Genomic DNA, 20,019 nt, shown 5'->3' on the forward strand with positions numbered 1-20,019 from the left:
TGAATTTATCAGTACTCCAGAGTAAAATCAAAGATTTTACTCTGGAGTACTGATAAATTCTTGGTTTTTTTTTTTTTTTTTTTTTTTTTCAACGATTGAGAAAAATTTAAGCAAGTGCTTCTTCACACCTGCCAATTTGCCAACCGGTCTAGCTGGGTGGTAAAGTGCCTGTCTGGCAATCCAAAGATCGCGGGTTTGAATCCTGCCTCTGGCTTGAATCAGAGTAGCGCAAAAACCTTGGGAGGTGCATTATGGCCACAGAAGCTGATGCGCCAACTAACAAAAAAAACAAATCTGTTAAATTAGTTTTCTAATACAGAAGGTGTGTTATTAATTTATTATTATTTATTATTTTATCACGATTATGGACCTACCAAATTTAACCGGATGCCTTTAAAAGTTAGTCTGCATTAGATAGCTCTGCCCATATTTAGCCTGAATGTAGCAATAATGTGCCATTATAATCGTCAAGTGTAAAAATATATGTGAATTTTGTGTATCATGTGTTTTTACAGGTATAATTATACAGTATATTTGATTTTTATAATCAAGATTTCATTTTAATATCTTAATTTTAGTCCTTTTGATTTTTAAAGTATCATTAACAATTCAGGTAGAGTTTTGAACCATTGGTGTTATTGAGTTATTTGTTCTGTGTTGTGTATTGTAGTTAAGTTTGTTGTTAAAAGAAGGTTAGGTTAGTTTAAATATGTGTTTAATTTTTTTAATAAAATTTTTTGGTGAAAAAAGATTCAGTTTAAAGTTGTTGAGCAATTTGATTCTTCCATAGTAATTGCTTCACATAAGATATCATTGTGCACTGTAGCCAGCTTCAACCAAGTCATGATGAACCATAAATATTTTGCATTAGTTGATATTGTGATTGAATAGAATCAAAAAAAAAAAAAAAAAAAATTAATAATACAAATAAATAAACAGATTGGTCGATACCTTGGTGTATGTTATTCATTTGTGGACAGATTCCATTGAAAAGTTTAGAGAAACACAAGCTGTGTGCTCTACATTTCTAAGGCTTTCAATCTTCAATCATAATTGCCAATATGGATTTAGACGGTGAATATGCATTTATATATCATGCATTAATTATTTATTATTAAAGTGGAAGAAAATATGAAAAAAAAGTGTAAGAACAGTTCCAGAGTATTCTGACCAAAGCAAGATCTGTATTAAAATTCTTCTGTTTTTCGGTTTCTAAAAGTTAGCAGGTATGCTAGTGTTTTCTGGAATTAAATAGTATCTGTTTATTGCATTTATTTTTAAATTGTAAGTCATACCCCTATTAAACATTGATGCCATTACAAGTGCAATTCAACACAACACACCAGTATATACTATAATCATCAGCCTTTTTCAATCCACTGCAGGATGAAGGCCTTTCCAGTTCCTTCCGTTTTGTGCAATGGCCATCCATTTACTACCCACAAACTCATGAATTTCATCTGTCCATCTCTGTCATTGTCTTCCAAGTTTTCTTCTAGCTTCTCTTAGGTACTGTTCTGTTATTTTGTTAGTCCATCTGTCATGTTTTTGAGCTATGTGTCCTGCCCAAGACCATTTTAGTTCTTTAGTTTTGATAAGAATGTCCTTTATTTGTTTGCTGCCTAATCCATGTGTTTCTCTTCTTATCCAACAGTCTGATTCCTAATATAATTCGTTCCATTCTTTGCCTTGTAGTTTTAGGCTTCTCTTCCATTCTTTTGGTGAGTGCCCAAGTTTCACTTCCATAAGTCATGGTGGGAAGTATACATTGATTCATGTATACATTGATTACATTTCAGACAAATTGGGATATTACTCCTCAGTATGTGACTATATTAATGACTTGTCCCAGATAAGTATGACTCCATCTTTTCAATTACTGCTCCTTCGATCATTGTATCCCTTTCTGTGGCATACTTGTTCATCATTACTTTTGTTTTGGCCATATTCATCTTTAGTCCAAAATCCTTACTAACTCTGCATAACAGATTAAGGTTTTCCTCTAATTCCTTGTGATCATGGCTTATGACCACAATGTCATCGGCAAATCGTAAATGGTTTAGGTACTCTCCATTCACATTGACTCCTTTCTGCGACCAGTCTAATCTTTTGAAAACTTCCTCAAGGGCAGCAGTAAACAAATTCGGAGATATTGTCTCTCCCCTTGTCAAATTCCTTTCTCAATTTGAAATTTTGCTACTGTCTTTGTCTAGTCCAATAAAGGAGGTAGCATTCTCATATATTTTCTTCAAAATCATAATATATGGGGTATCTATGCCTTGACTTACATAGAGTTCTGCGGAATGCACCCTGTGCCTTGTCTTTCCAGTGCCAAAAACATTGCCTTATGTTGTATGGAATAAAATGCCTTTTCATAATCTACAAATGCAAGGCATAATGGGGTTTTATATTCATTTGCTTTCTCCATTAGATGTGATATTACATGAAGGTGATCCATAGCTGAGAATCCTGTCCTACAGCCAGCTTGCTTTTTCGGTTGATTCTCATCAAGTGTTCTTTCTAATCTGTTAGTGATGACCCTTGTGAACAACTTGTAGATGTGGGATAACAAGCTAATTGGACTATAATTTCTGATTTGTCTCCTTTTTTATGTAGCAAAACTGTGATTACATTACTCCACTCCTTAGGTGTCACGCCTTTTATAATGCATTTTGTAAAGAGTCTTGCCAGTTTCTGTGTCACTTCTCTTCCTCCCAGTTTTAACAACTCTACAATAACTTCATCTTCACCAGGGGCTTTCTGATTCTTCATTTTCTTCAACGCATGTTCTACTTTATCAGGAAGGATATCTGGTATGCCGTATGTGTTACTAATTTGAGATCCATCTTCCCCACTGCTGGCATCATTCCCTTGCTCCCTGTATAACTCTCTATAGTAGTCTTCTGCTATTTGAATTATGCCTTCTCTGCTATTTATAAGTACACCATTGTTATTTTTCAGTTTCGGTATCATTTGTCTTTCTGTATTACTGCTTATGGCTGCTGATTTAAGACCTTTGTTTTCCCTTAATGCTTTTCTTGTGTTAAATCTTCTCATGTTCTCTCTGAGTCTCTTTCTAATGGCTTTGCATAACTCAGTTATACTCAATTTTCTCCGTGTCAGTGTTTATCTTGCTCTTAATTTGTCGTCTTCAGTTCATCATGACAAGTGTTTCTTGATTAATTTTTTCTTCTTTAGATTTCTTTTTACCTATAGGTTTCTTGAACTTTATCACTTTCAGAAAGTTGTAATATTCCTCGTCGATATCTTGGTCCTGAGTAGTCTGCAGAAGCTCAAACTTGTTCTTAAGTTCCGGTACATACTGCTTTTTCTTCTCTTCTGTTATCTCATAGACCTTTGTATTATTTACTCGAGTCAGTTTTTTTCTTTCTTTTCTTACATCTATATCAAGTGTGCATCTTACCATTCTGTGATCACTTCCAACATTTACCTTGTTCAGGACAGTAACGTCATTCACGATATATCTTCTGTGAGTGAGGATGCAATCAATTTCATTAGTTGTTAATCCATTTGGGCTCTTCCATGTCCACTTTCTGTTCACCCTTTTCTTGAAAAAAGTGTTCGTTACTGACATTCCTCGAGAATGTCAGGGTACTATGTTGGTATCTAATTTTTATCTATATATAATTAATAATCCAATTAACCAATGTTATGTTATTATGAATATTGTTATAATGTTAAACAATGTTCTGTAGTAAGCCACTTTAATTCGAAGTTCAAGGGAGACCAAAATACGCTTGTTTCAATTTAAAGGGGTTTGAAGTATTTGTTCAAAGCAGGGAACATATTACTATTAATTAGATTAAAGAAATTTTATGTCAGATTCTTTGTTAACACCTCAGAATTTTCATAATTCTCATTTAAAATATTAATAATCTTTTGCATATAACCACTGACAAATTCTAAAGAGTTTTTATTATAAAATAAAAGATTACAGAATATTTACAGTTAAAGTTTATTAAATTAAATAAAACATATAAAAGTGATTAAAATATACTGGTTAAAAGTGCTAAAAATATGCATGAAAAAATACCATGTCATGTTTCCAGATTTCAAATCTTGAAACATGATAAATAAATTTCATTGTTTTACCATGTTGAAAGAATTAAAAAAATAGACTTCAGTATTTCTGCTTAGAACTTGTCTCTATAGCTAATATATAAAGAAGAAAGCTTGTCTGTGTGTTCTCTATCTGCTTAGGCCCCATAGGAGACAGTGACACCAAACTTGATGTAGTCCTTTCATCCAGGAAGTTATTGAGGGCTATTTGGATCCAAAACTTTGAACCCTTGGGTTGCAGGGTTACTGCCATAGCTAGTGACCAGCAATTCCAGAGAAGGGCAAGGGTGTTTGTATCCAAAATTTGAATCCTCTCTTTCCTGTACTCTAGCGCTATGTAGTGTTCTTTCAATTCTTTATATTAATTTTTCATCCCCTGGGAGTACTCTAATGCATGGAAGTGATCCTGCAATTCTTTTGATCAAGTTTTCATTGAAATTTTATTGCAAAATTATAAAATCATTTTAATCAAGAAGTTATTAATCAAAATAATTTAAAAATTATTCAAGCAATTCACCATAGAAATTCATCAGAGCACCATAAAACAATCTATTTATTATTAAATTGAATTTTCCCAGATAATCCAGGATATATATATATATAGTTGTTATTTGTACTATGGTTATAAAACAACTCATTTGAAAAATAATTCCACTTTTCAGGTGCAGTTATTTTAGAAGTTAGGCATAACACTAGATTGATAGCACCTTATCTCAAATAATGAAAATATAAGATTATGAATTGTAATATATTTTAGAAGTTCATCTGTTTATATAGATATAATTTGGTATCTTCCTTATGGGAAATCTAAAGGTTCATTTGTCAGTCATTTCGACTTTAATATACATTCATGCTGAGATTTAAAAATTTTACAAAGTAGCTAGTGATTGGCAATGTTTGTAAGGTTAGTTAATTTGTAGAAATTGTACATATTTATTATGATGCTGTCATAAATTCAAATTAGGATCTTACATGTTTTTTAAACCTACAGGCAGGCGTCGTTTAAGCAAGCTCAATGGATACACTTTATGTGGTATGTCTTGGCAGCAATGTTTTTCTTTGTACTGCATAAGCTTTACCTCACGTAGTATTTTATTCATTAATTGTTCACTGACACAGCACATTATAATGAGTAATGATAACCTTTTTAAAAGGTATTAATTTATTTCCTATTCTTATTTTTATGGGATATTTATTTAACAGTATTGGCAGCAAAGGAAAAGCCACCAATCAATGTAGTTGGTGATGTTGGGGGAAGAATTGCCATCATGGTGGTAAGTATCTAGCAAAATCTGCATGTTCTTTTTATTGATTTCATTGAATAAAATTATGTATAGTTTAATAAAAATACAATAATAATAACAACACATGGTGGACAATGGGTTGAGTGTCTAGCACTCCACTGTCCACCATGCTCAATAACAGTAAGTAAGGATATACCCTAAAAGAAGGAAGGAAGATCCTATGCACCTGATGAACATGGATAGTATCAAACTGGTGCCTCCGTAGCCAGGTGGGCAGGAGCAGCAGTGCATAGCACACACTTCTTGATTAGACCGAGGTTCGAGCCCATGACCACCAAATACGGAGGATGCGGAAAGGTCAGGGAATGACAACCGCATATCTCTAGAGCAATATGGCCTTAGTTGCTAATGCTCCTAAAAACCAAATAACAAACAACAACAGTATCAAATTCTGTGCAACTGAGAATCCAGATCACTGAAAAGTTTAGCACTGACATTAAGATGCAATTTGGCCTAGACAAATGCTCGACCAATGGATTACATCAAGGACATCCAGTTGGCTGACACTACCAGCTGAAGACTAGTGAAGAAATTGAAGCCGTGACAGATGGAGAGACCTACAAACACCTGGGGATTGATGCAGGCCCACCAGTTATAACACAGAAATCAAGGCCCACTGAGACTGAGAAAATTAAAGCTGAATGGCAAGAACATGGTCACAGCCATAAATACTTACACAGTCCCAATACCAAAAAACTCCTTTGGAATCATAGATTGGACCAACATCAACTGGAGGAGATTATGAGATCAACCAGGATAATGATGACCAAGAGCCACCACCACCCAAAGTCGGTCATCGAGAGACTGGCTGTAGCTCAGAAAGAAGGGGAGGATTAACTGACCTCATTGAACAAGAGAAGAAGCTGATTAAGAATTTGTGGAATTACTTCCTAGAAAACACAGCATCAAGCTACCAAGCCATAAGAAAGATTGACAAATGGCACACAACACTTAACCTTAACAAGGAGACCCCCCCCCCACGACTCATGCAAACAGAAAGATGGGTGAAGAAGGTACTTCATGTTAGACACTACACTACACTGACCTCCACAAAACTACATAGATAAGATGGCTTCCACCGCATGGCTCGTGAATGGAAGGATTCGCGCTTGCCATCTGAGACCAGGTAATCAACTACAGGAAATATATTGCCAAGGAACCTGGAGTTACAGACACATGTTGACACTGCCACCTAGCCTTAGAAACAGTCCACATCACTGATGCAGAGTGATCACCCAGGTAGAGTATACTCACAGACAATGACTAAGTTGCCAGGATAATACATCTGAAGCTAGTGCAAAAATACCAGCTGATCAAAGAAAGTTTAGCGTATTACAATTATGAGCCTCAGACCATACTAGAAACCCCTACTCAAACTATACTGGGACCATGCCATAATAACAGACAAGATGACCCTGCACAACAGATCAGACATAACTCTCATTGACGAGAAGGAAATGCCATTTATCTGATTGACATATCAGTGCCCAATACCAGCAACCTCCACAAAATATACAAGGAAAAGATCAGGAAGTACTCAGATCTAAGACAGAAAGTCAAAGAAATATGGCATATGGAAGAAGTAATGACCATCCCAATCAACATTTCAATTACTGGCATGTTGTCAAAGAGCCTCCATAAGAACCTAGCAGTGATAGGCCTCCCAGAGAACACTTAGATGGAACTCTAGAATGCCACAATTTTGTTGCAGTGTTGCTCTATGGAGTGATTTTTTCTTTTTTTTTTTTTCTCTCTTTTACGAAATTTTGAAATATTTTAGAAATGAAAACTTAGTACATAAAAATGCATTCAAATATTAATGTTCTTTTTTTGTCATTACTGACTAACACTAGAGTAAAATCACCACCAAAAATAAAATCAAAATGTAAAATAAATTGTAAAAAATCTCTAAATAAACTTTGTTACTTTTTTTGATGTAATAGTATTTCTACATCTATTTATGTATTATTGAGATCAACAGGTGCAATCTTCTCTTCAGATTTGTAGAACTATTTTCAAGCTGCCATCTATTATAAACTGTGTCTACATTAATTGGAAACACATGAAGAGATGGTGGCACATAATAGAAAATTTGAAGACATTTCATGTTAAAGGAGCATAATGTATGATGCAAACTTCAAAACATAGATTTACGTAAGTACCATTGAAAAGGTTAAATTAATAGAAATGAAAAGTGTTATCAAGGTTCAAAATGTACTCTTTATGTTGACTGTTTTTTTAGAACTGGGGGTTTGCCAGCAAAGCGAGCAGTGGATTTTGATGAAATTACTTAACATTAAAATGTGTTAGAATTATATCAGTATGTATTTAATATATACCTGCTAATCTTTTCAGTTTTTAATTGTATCATTGATTTATTTAATTGGAAAAGAATAGCTGTTGGCATGCAAAATATTACATGTACAGTTTACCCCATAGATTTGGTTTCAGTTTTAATTTCATTCATCCCACTCTGCTCCATTTTTTTGTTGGAAAATAAGTAAGAAAAATAATGTAATCAGGATGATGTTACAAAAGATATTATTTGTTCTTCCGCCAGATGATTTCATCTGCCTCATGAAATTTATTCTATAGAAATTTTTTTGGTTGCTACATATTGTATATAAGGATATTTTTAATCAAAATATAATGTAAATGCGTCCAAATATAATTTTGTAACATTTTTTCAACTCTGTGCGCTTCCACTTGGCAGCAGTGTTTCTTGCGATGTCGGAAATCCCAACAGTGCGAGTGCCCAAGGCTATATTATAGCCTCGAGTATTTCTGGCAAACACGAGTTGTCAAAAAGTGAAATAGTAAAGTTAAAATAAGTGACTTAAAACAATTGCTAAACACTAATTTAAATATTAATCAAGTAAGTATTAGCAAAAGAATTTTTGCAGTTTGCAATGTAAAGACAAGTACGCGTATTAATCTTTCTCCTGGTCAGCTATTCTCATTCAGACTGTAGTCGTCGGGCCGCTGCACCGATTATCATGTGCAACAATTTATTAGTGCTATTTGTATAAATGCATATTATTTTTAATTTTATTTAACTTTGAATTTTTAATTTTAATTTTTAGTGAATCAAGATGTCAAGGGGAAAAAAAATGATTCCGAATGTTGTGTTTTCAATGAACTTTGGTCGATTAATTATTTTTTTATAAGGGACAATAACCGATGTACCTGCCTTATATGTAAAGAAGCAGTTTCTGTGTTGAAACAATATAATTTGAAACAGCATTATACGACAAAACATGCCTCAACTTACGATAAACTTCAAGGAGAGTTGCGAAACAAGAAATTACAAGAGCTGAGCTTTGATTTCAAGAGGCAACAACAACAGATGACATGTTTCACTAATCAGAATTTAAATTTAATTAGAGCATCTCAAATCATTGCTGAAGAAGGGAGGGCTTTTACTGATGGCAAGTTTGTGAAAAGAGTGTGCCTATCAATTGCAGAAGAAATATGCCCTGATCAAGTTAAGCACTTCGCTGCTATAAGTTTATTAGCGTCAACTTTAGCAAGAAGAATCGAAGACTTGTCTGCTAATGTTAAAGATCAGCTGAAACAAAAAGTTACAGATTTTTTAAATTTTTTGATTGCAATTGATGAAAGTGAAGATATTACCAACACGGCACAATTATTCATTTACATACGCGGTATAAATCAAAAGTGTTTGAAGACCTGCAGCTTGATTGGGAATTGTTGACAGCAATTACGACCGATGGTGCAAAGAATATGGTTGGAAAAAATATTGGTTTCATCGGCCATGTTAATAAATATTTTGATTCCAAAAACATCGAAAGACTTATGCAATTTCATTGTGTTATTCACCAGCAATCGTTGTGCAGTAAATTTTTGTCTTCGAACTCAATCATGTCGACTATAATTAGCATTGTGAATTTTATACGCAAAAATGGCCTGAACCATCGTCAGTTTAAAATTTTCTTGGAGGAAATTGAAAGCAAATATGGTGATTTGTTGTATTGTATGGAAGTGTGGTGTTTGAGTCGCGGTAATGTGTTAAAAAGATTTTTAACAGATATTTGTGAACATTTGAATACATTGAATAAAAAACTTAAGTCGCAATCTACTTATAAATGACTTGTTCTACAATATTAAAGCATTTCAGACAAAATTAGAATTATTTAAAAATTAAATTGAACAAAATAATTTTTCCCATTTTTTTTGTGTTGTGAAAGTTTATATAATAATATGCCCAATTGTGATTTTTCTACCGACAATTTTGTCCGAAATTTTGAATTATTGATGGAAGCATTTGTTGATTTCGAAAACAATAGAAAATTATTTACATTATTTCAGAATCCATTTGATGTAAATGTTTCACAAATAGATAAAGATCTACAATTAGAAATCAGATCTTCAAAGTAACGATAACCTGAAAACATTATTGAAAAATGAAACTTTGACAGAAAATGAATTTCCAGAATTAAAAAAATTAGCAAGAAAAATAATTTCTACTTTTGGTAGCACTTACCTATGTGAACAAATATATTCAAAAATGAAATATATAAAATCTGAACATTTGCAAGACTTTTTAAGATTGGGAACTTCCACTATTAAACATAACATTTCAATTATTGCTAAATCAAAACAACTACAAACATCTCATTGATTTACTATTTCTGTAATATCAAATGTGATTATAATAATAAAAATTGTGATTTTTTTTTTAATAAGACTATGTCTTTATTTACAATAAATATCCCTTGTTTATAATTTTTTATAGTTTTTCTATCCCGTTTGACCTGGTGAAGTCGCTAAAATTGCATTTTTTGGTGTACAGTGTTTTTAGTCGTCAAAAATTGCACCGACTGCGGCCCGCCATTTATTATGAATTTTCTGTGGCCCTCCGATGAAAAAGGTTGGGGACCCCTGCAGTAGAGCATCAGAATAAAGAATATGATTTTAAAGATCGTTTTAAACTGTTCCTTGCCTCTTTTCCCAAAAATTAGTATTAATATTAGCCATTAGCCAGGCAATTTTCTAATGTTATTAATCACCAAATTAAAATTTTTACAGATAGTAGCAATTCTTAGATACTGAGAAAGAATAATATTAGAATGGAATAGAAAAAACCCAATTCTTGTGACCATGCAGCTAATTATCTGGACTTGGATATAAGTATTAATGATGGGTCTACTGTTTTTAACATTTATAATAAACATGATGCCTTTAATTTTAATGTGGTAAACTTTACTCATTGGCTATCAAATATTTATAAAAACATCCATTCTAATATTATTCTTTCTCAATGTAAGCATTGCTGCTATATGTAACAATTTTCATTTGGCAATTAATAACATTAGAAAATTTGATCTTAAAAGTATTGAAAACTTATTTCCCTTATCTTACCTACAATATCATTTTCATAAAGCACTCAGTATTATCAATCTCAAAAAATTATTTCCTGATCAGATTGTCTTAATCAAATTCTCAATTAGCTTGAATCTTATTATTGTTCAGTTATATTTGGCAGCTTAGATTCTTGAATAAAATAAATTTTTATATTTCTTACTCAGCTAATAAATTTTATTTTATTATTATATATATTTTTTTTATTTATTTATTATTTTTTTTTTGTTAATGCTTTTCTCTGTCTCATTTGTTTGGGTGTGTTTGTATATAATACATCTAGTTGCTACTGTATTTTATGGTGGAAAATGTATACCTAAGAATGCAATTTGCAAAAAGCTTGTACATGAATACTGAACACTATAACTTTATCCACTGAGTCTCTTCCTAATAATTTTTATTATTTTTTTCCTTTCTGTGGTAGGTTAACAGCATCTTATTGGTGATGATTTCACATAATTTGGCCATGGGTTGCCAGTCTAAATTATCTCTTTTTGGCATTTAATTCAAGCTACTTTTGCCTTTTATTTTATTAAAATTTTATTTAGATATGCTTTCCTCCCATGCACATTTTTGAATAGTATGCTTTCATCCAAGAGGTTTCTGTTCCCATCCTATGGTTAGTTTCAATCATATAACTCTTCTATAACTGTTTCATCAGTATTTTCTTTAGTTTTTATTATCCATTTCAATGTCCTTATTATACATCCTATATACTGCATTCTACAGTAGTGACCTAATAATTTTTCTTCAGTTTTTATTAGCCTTTGTCTTAGTATTGCGTACATCTACCACATGCTACTTATGACTGTTCCAACTACGTGCTGCTTGCAATTCTGGACTGCTTCCTGTATTAATAGTTCTTTGTTTCAATTTAGTTTTTTAGCTGTATATATATATTTTTTTGTTCCTCTGTCGTGTCAACCATAAATTACGTGCCGGCTTTTTATAATATCCTCCCTTGTACCCATCTTTACTTATTTTTACTTTGGACTACTCTAAATTTATTCCTCCTTTTTTTTTTTTTATTAATTTTACTTTGCTATGGCATGTACTTTATGTTAGAAACATGGACACTGTATTGTTTTTCCATGCAATTCTGGTGGTTGACACTTGAAGAGACACCAGGACTGTGCGATATGTGAAAATATGCTTATATGTGTATATTTCTATCTGGTGTTTAAAATGTATTATTTCTTATCTTTTATTATTATTATTATTATTTATTTTTTATTTTTTATTTTTTATTTTTTTTTTGGTAGTTGTTGGCGCATCGGCTTCTGTGGCCATAATGCACCGCCCAAGGTTTTTGCAGTACTTTGATCCAAGCCCGAGGCGGGATTCGAACCCGCGACCTTTGGGTTGCTGGGCAGGCACTTTACCCACCCGGCTAGCCCGGTCGGCTGGTTTATTATTATGCTTTTCACGTTTTTCAATTAGTAGCTATACTATCTCCTCATCTTTCCATTTTGTCTTCCCCCTTTTTCTTTTCTCAACTTTTATCTACACACACACACACACACACACATATAGTAAACGCTGGTTGTAGTGATTATTAGTTATTAGAATCAGCCAATTTAGAGAATCAAATTTCAAAGAACCAATTCAAATTAATAAAATGCACTACACTTTCATCGTTTATTAGAATCACATCTTTGGTTATAAGAATCAATTTTGAATGTCTCTAATATTTTTCTAGAGGTCACAACCATAAAACAATAAAAATTTGCAGTTTTCAGTTTATTGGGCCTTTTTGTTTGTACAATGTTTTATAAATGGGTAGTTACCACAGTTTTAACAGAAGAAGAAATTGTCCAGTCTGTTACTGATAATTACCAAAGAGAATGTAAATGAAGATGTACCCGAATGAATTCCAGTTGCAAAACGGCAAACTATAGCCATCCTGAGGAGAACGTTGGAAGAAACTGATGCAAGTGATCATGAATATAGACTATATTCACGTATATATACTCTAATCTTCTTATATATATATATATATATATATATATATATATGTTCTAGATATGATAAATATGGTAGAGTAAAAATTTATCGGATTGGCAATGAGGTAGCAGGTTGAGTGAGATTAGGTGCAGTCTGCGAAAGAGATATATATATAGAGAGAGAGAGAGGGAGAGGGGGGGAGAGAGAGAGAGAGAGAGAGAGAGAGAAGTAGATTAGAGTATGAGTGGAGAAATGCTGACCATGTCAGATGTAGTTGCAATGGAAAAAAATTAAATAGGTACCTGTAAAATAAAATAAACACAATACAAATAGCACTTGATGGTATAGATCCAATGATTTTAACTTCTTCATCAAGGGTCAGCAGCCAAAACCAAAGGAAATATAGCAAGAAATAAGGCCTCTCTTTCTGATATGAAATATACATAACAAGAGGTAAAAAATAGAGCTGACTTATATTTCATAGCTGACCTGACAGAGACCAAAACAGAAAGTAATAAAAACCAGATCAAATCTAAAATAAAAGTAAAAAGCAAAATAAAATTAAATAACATAAAATTAAAATAGTAAGCAACACGAGAGGAATTTAAACAACAGTAATAAATGTGGTCAGCATTTCTCCATTCATACCCTAATCTACTTATCACCATTCCATTATGGTCGTTGGGTATTTTTTGCTATTACTAATAGTGCCCCTTGTCCATAATCCATCCCAGTATTTTAATATATCTTTCCTTTTCTAATTATCATTCTTTTTAAGACGTTGCCATTCACTACAACCACTTGTTATCAATACATTATATATATATAAAGTGAAGGAAAAAAATTAGCAAGATAGAGTAATAGAAGTGGGATTGAAGATAAAAAAAAAAAAAATTTTTTTAATATATATAATAAGAGATAAATAATTGCAAAATAGCAACACTCTTCATTTCTCATGTAAACCACAAGCCAAAGGGTAAAAAGCGTAAACATGAATAAAATTTATTGTTACCAAAATAAGTGGAAATAGTTTTTTACTAGGATTGAAAGGGGGGGTTTTTGAAAATGGCTTGTGAACTTTACAGTTGACACTATGAAGACGAGAAATTAAAAACTGAAATCGACAACAGAAACTTCTAGAAACACATAACTATTAGTCTAATCCAAGTAAAGGTAAAGTGATTTGAAAAAAAAAAAAAAAAAAAAAAAAGTAAGTAGCCATGTGTAAAAAAAAAACTTACATTTTATACACATAAGGAAAAGGTGGCAACACAACCGTACGCAGAACAAATCTGAAAAATGTATGCCAACAAGATACAAATATAAAGTTATGTGACAGCAGCACTTAGTGATAAAAATTTATCAAAACCAGAAATAAATAAGTAGAAATTAAAAAAAAAAAAAAAAAAAAAAAAAAATGCATACATCACTAGAGACAGCATACTAATGTATGTTGTATATATAATTATAAATCAACAGGGATTACCTTTATTTTAGATATAGGAAGCTTCTTTTCCAAAAGGAGAGTTGGACAAGAAGCTTCCTATATCTAAAATAAAGGTAATCCCTGTTGATTTATAATATAATAGAATATAGGAATTATCGAGCACTTAATAGCTCTCAATTATCAAATGTATACATAATGTACAAGCCTAGAGGAAAAAATGCAAAATAAGATGATAAAGTGAGATATAAACAGATATAATGTGGGACAAGTATGTAGAGTAGGACGAAATGTGAAAATAGTATGTATCTGAAGAATTTTTGAAATAAAGTTACAAATTAGGCCAAAAAGTTGAAACAGTAATGCCTATGCCAAAAGTGTATGAAAAATCACAGTGAGATACACAATGAAAACTACACACACACACAAAAAGAAAAATAATGAGATTTGTACTAAGTTAATGAATTTTTTAAAAAAAAATTTATGGTTGATTATATTAAGAGCTTTATGAAAATGATAATTTAAATAAGATAAAGGAAAACAATTGCCAGCAAGTTTAAGAAAAGAATTTTTAAGGTTGTAAATAGTAATATTATAGTTATTACATAAGGTATCAATTCTAACACATTGGGAAGTAATGACATTAGAATGGACACTATTAGAAATATTGGAAAACTAACGACAAAAATTAACTTCAAAGTTGAAAGAGTCTTATTGTAATGATCAACTGAAGTATGTTCATTAACAATACTAATGTTAACGTCCAAATAATTAGTGGTGTTATTACAGGAATTAGTTTTTCTAGAGTATCCTCGTGAACTTACTCTGTCATAAGAAAATGAAGTACGATTGTGCTCCCGTATCCGTTGATTCAGTCACAGGTGGTTAACCACAGGAAAAAAATGAAAGCACTTAACATGTACTACTCGCTTGTCCATTACAATGCTTCCCTTTATTTTTTACAATGTCACGTATGGTTTGGTAACCAACATTTTAATGGTTCTTTAGAGATTTAACAGATGCACCGTTTTCAAAATTTTGAATAATTTTGTTTTTGTTTAATTTGAAAGCACAACTCTTGCGTTTTCCCATCATTTTCGCAATTTCTAAACAACAACAACAAAAAAAAAACTGACATCCCTGACGTAAATAACAAAACAAAATTTGTCCTTTTGTGGTGTGATGGAACACAGCAATTGACACGACGCACTAAATGAAACTAAACTTTTTTTTTTTTTTGAGCGGTAGGCGTGAAGACAGCGGGGGTTGCAAGATAATAGGTACACTAATCTCCCAATGACGATTTATAATGCCGGTTCTTGTCGCTTATTTACGACTTGCAAAATATCTGTTCATACCTATTCTAGTTCTTACTTGAATTTTCTGATTTCTGGTTGATTTTTATTTTTTTTTATTTTATTATTTTATTTTTTATTTGGAGTGTCCCGGTAAATCGAGAGTCTGCTGTACTTTATTATTACCGTATTTAATGTCTTACAGTAAACACACAGTAATGTCTTACTGTGTGTTTAATTTATCATTTAAACTTTATTACACATATGTATGTACAAGAAAATCATTTATATGGAGTCAGCAGGTGTTCGCTTATGAGAGTCTTACTGTATATTCTTTGTCCTTTGAAAGTCCTGGCAGGCTATGTTCATTTTAACTGATTTGTATGTTTGAATGGCATGTTGCACAGGTTATCTCAATCAAATTACTTGAAATGAAAGCATTTCACATGTGCAGCATTTAGCATCTGTTTATTACTAGTCTAAAAATCAGTATGTTTCATGGGTGTTTCCCCCATCCATTTCTTCAATGATTGTAATTCTACAGTTGCATCATCATAAAAAATACCAAAGAACAAACCAGAAAACCATATAGTTTGGTCCTTTGGTGATGGTGTGACTGCAGGATTATAATCACTGAAGAAACGAAGGGGAAAACATCCATGAAACATGATTTTTAGACTATTAGTAATAAATAGATGCTAAACCCTACACAGATAAATTACTTGAAATAAAAGAAATTCAACTGATTTATATTTTTTTTACCCTTAGGATGATATGATTGACGATGTTGAAGCTTTTGTAACAGCTGCTGAGGTCCTGAAGGAACGAGGCGCTTATAAAATTTATGTTCTTGCCACCCATGGACTTTTATCTTCTGATGCCCCACGAATGTTGGAAGATTCTCCAATTGATGAAGTGAGTAGCATTTTTCTATTTTGTGAGTTTCTTCCAAATATTGTTAATAAGTCAAAGGAAGTGATTGATAAGTGATATTTAGAAATTGAGTTTTATCTTAGTGTATCATGTTCAGTATCTAAACCTGCCTTACCTGAAGGTGGGGTGAGGCAAATAATGCTTTTTTTGCAATGTGCATCCCGCATGTTAATACTTAGATTGGCCATGGGATGGATAATTTTTTCTTAAAAAAAAACTTGAAATACTACAGAATTGCAGGGGAATATTCCATACATGGTAGTTGAAATCGAATAAAATTCATATGCTTTACTGTGTTTGATCATGGTGGTCATTCTACTCCTACTGAATGCCAAGGCTGAGTACTCAGCATTAAGACTTGAACTTGTTAACTTAGTCAAATACTGTTATCCACTGTTCTGCCAAAGTTGCTGATATATGTTTAAATTATATAGCATCACCTGAAAAGTTAATCTATTATTATTATTAGCTATATATTTCAAGGAAGTCTGAGGCTTATATTGCACCAGCCAAAAAAATAAAAATAAAATTTTTCTGAATTACCCAGAGAGAGAGAAAGAGAAAGAAGGGAATCACCAAGAAAGAGAAGAATGATGATATCCAGCTCAGGGCCCTGGGTGTGCCAAGCCCATACCCACCAGATGTAAGCCCCTGGGGTTTAAAAATCTGAGATGCTATCAGGACAGCTTTTCAAAGCTTACTGGCTTCACTGTCAGCTGGCAAGTGGTATCTATTAAATTTTTGCTGATCTGTGAATAACATATTTCATTTAAGTGGACAGCCAAGCAGTATATAGAAGTAAAACTTCCACTTAAACATGCAACCATTACACATACCTTTACTCCTTAGAACTGGGTTGTGTTTGCCTACACACTACAGTACTGTAAGATTGCAGAAATTGAAATAAACACCAAAAAAAACAAGTCACCTGCCAGTACAGCAGTTTCAATCCAGCCCATGGCAGCCCAGCTCTTAGGGCTAAAAGTACACAGCTGTCATTATGAGTTTGAGTGAAAGCTTTGCTTTCATGCACACCACTTGGCTGTTTGCTTAGCTGAATACATTATTCACAGTTCAGCATATATTCACAACCATAAAAATCCACCAGCTGATGAGAAGCCAGTAAGCTTCAAAACAGCTGTCTTGATGGTGTCTCAAATTTTTAAATGTATACTGGATTCACCTTTTCAGGTGGTGATTTTTCTCTATTTAATTAGATCACAGCAACTTAAGCAGATATGTGGATAACGATATTTCTCTCTAAGCCCATGCCTTAATGCTGATTATTTAGTCAGTCTTCATCCTGTGATTGTAAATCAAACTTATTAAAGCACATATGAATTTTATCTGACAATTTATAATTAAACTGGTTGTGCTGAGCAAATTTCAGCTTACATTTTAGAAGCATATAATGGCCTTTAATAGGCATTTCTCACTGCTGTTATTAAACAACTTAACTCCTTTCAAGAATGAAATTTTGAAAAATCATAAAAACGAAAAATTTGTACATAAATGCTTTTAAATATTAACTTGTTTTTATTTTGACTTCATTGCCCATTGTTGGAGTGAAATTATTTGAGAAATCAAATAAGAGTTTTAAAAAATGTAAAAAAAAAAATTCAACAAATGAACAAAAATTTTAATGTAATACTATATCTCTATATTTATTTATGCATCACTTTATTCAGTTTCATCAACTTGTGGATCTGAATTCCACTCCTCTGATTTTAAATAGATTTAAAATAGTTAAATAAATAAATGTTTAAAACAGATAATAAATAGATATTTTTATGCCGAAATTTATTATAATACGTCTAGAATCACTTACCGGAAGAGTTTAACACACAGCAACTCCTCGACTTATGTAAGGGTTGCGTTCTGTGGAACGCTACGTAAGTCGGAATTTTCCTCATGTTTGTGCAGCACTCACATCTGTGCTCTCTGAATTGATTGAATCAAAAAATAAATGTTCGATGAACATGTAAATAGAATTATTGTATTTATTAAAATTTTTATCTCATGTGCAGGAAAAATTACAAAATCATGTAATTTTAAAAAAATTTCAAAATTATAAAATTACAAAAAAAGAGAGGAGACAGGCATATAATGTCAGTAAGTGTTTACCTCTCGATCGAGCAGCATCGTTGCCAGAATCAACGTCTTCAGCTGATAAGTACGCCTCTCAGGAGGTTGAAGGCTGTGGAGATTTAGAAGGGATCAGCCGCCCAACCTTATGAAAGAACATTAATGGATGACTGGACAGTGGCATTTTTCTTTTCATCGTAGATTTCTTTGTATCAAGCAAGCATATCGTTCTCCCCTCTTAACTTTTAAGAATCATTCTCTGTCAGGATCCATCTTCTTAAACCTCACCATTGCCATCTCTCTCTCTCTCTCTCTTATGATGAAGTGTCTAGGCTCCTCATTTGGTTCATCTTGAGCTTTGTCAGCATTTTCTTCTTTCACTATTGTTGTCTGCAAGTCAATAAGTTCTTCATTAGGCACCTCCGTAGCCAGGTGGGCAGGAGCAGCAGTGCGTAGCACACGCTTCTTGATTAGACCGGGGTTCGAGCCCGTGACCACCAAATACGGAGGATACGGAAAGGTCAGGGAATGATCACCATATATCCCCAGAGAGCAATATGGCCTTAGTTGCTAATGTTCCTAAAAAAAAAAAAAAAAAACAAAAAAAAAAAATAAAAAAGTTTTTTGTTAGATAATTCCTTCTCTTCTTCCTCTGTTAACTCCTCCACGTCTTTGGCATCAACCTCCAACTGAAGTAGCTCTGTAACCTCTTCATATGATTCCTATTTTTCAAATCCTTCGAAGCCTTTTATGTGCTGTGGGCATATTTTCTTCCATGTGCCATTTAAACAACTTTTAGTAATTTCCGCCCAGGCCTTATTAATGTTTAAGATGGCATGGTAAATATTGTAAGATTTCCAAAAGTCTCAATGCATAAATTTTTCTCATCGACTACTGCAGACAATTCCTGAGCAAATGTTGTGCGTAAATAGTATGCTTTTAAATTCAAAATAACGCCCTGATCCATAGGTTGGATGAGTGAAGTCATGTTTGGCGGTAGAAATATGACTCTCGTGGTCTAATTCAATCCATCTAGATGCGTATAATGTCCAGGAGCATTATCTAATAGAGGAAAAATCTTGAAAGGAATGTCATTGTCTTTACAATATTTTTCATCCTCGGGAATGAAAAATGAAACCAATCCTCAAAGAGAAATATTGTTATCCATGCTCTCTGGTTCAATCAGAAATGCACGGGTAGGGTGGCATTTATTGATGCCCTTAAATGCACAAGGATTTCCAGAATGGTTTACAAGCAGTTGTATTAATCTGTAATCTCCCACTGCATTAGCCCCAAGCAAGAGTGTAGCCCTATTTTTTGAAGCCTTGAAACCTGGAATTGTCTTTTCCTCTTTGACAATGTATATTTGATCCTGCATTTTTTTCCAATACAGAGCAGTCTTGTCAACATTAAAAATTTGCTGCGTTGGATAGCCACCTTCATCAATAATTTTTTCCAACAGATTACAAAATTTCTCTGCAGCTGCTGAATCGGCACTGTCACCGCATACTTTAATGTTTTGGAAACCAGTGCAATGCTTGAACCTATTAAA

General features: G+C 32.8%; 1 protein-coding gene across 2 annotated transcripts in view; it reads left to right on the forward strand.

The window, feature by feature from the left end:
- The window catches only part of LOC150076807 (phosphoribosyl pyrophosphate synthase-associated protein 2-like), a 93,131-nt gene that overhangs the window by 52,892 nt on the left and 20,220 nt on the right, over positions 1-20,019 (forward strand). For both annotated transcript variants that reach the window (XM_090386941.1, XM_090386942.1), the window contains exons 8-9: positions 5,284-5,354; positions 16,218-16,364. In XM_090386941.1, coding sequence (XP_090243067.1) covers positions 5,284-5,354; positions 16,218-16,364 — 218 coding nt within the window. The remainder of the gene's footprint in view (positions 1-5,283; positions 5,355-16,217; positions 16,365-20,019) is intronic.

The sequence above is a fragment of the Mastigoproctus giganteus genome, chromosome 12 (genome assembly GCF_048544385.1).
Source record: "Mastigoproctus giganteus isolate SK-2022 chromosome 12, ASM4854438v1, whole genome shotgun sequence".
NCBI lineage: Eukaryota > Metazoa > Arthropoda > Arachnida > Uropygi > Thelyphonidae > Mastigoproctus > Mastigoproctus giganteus.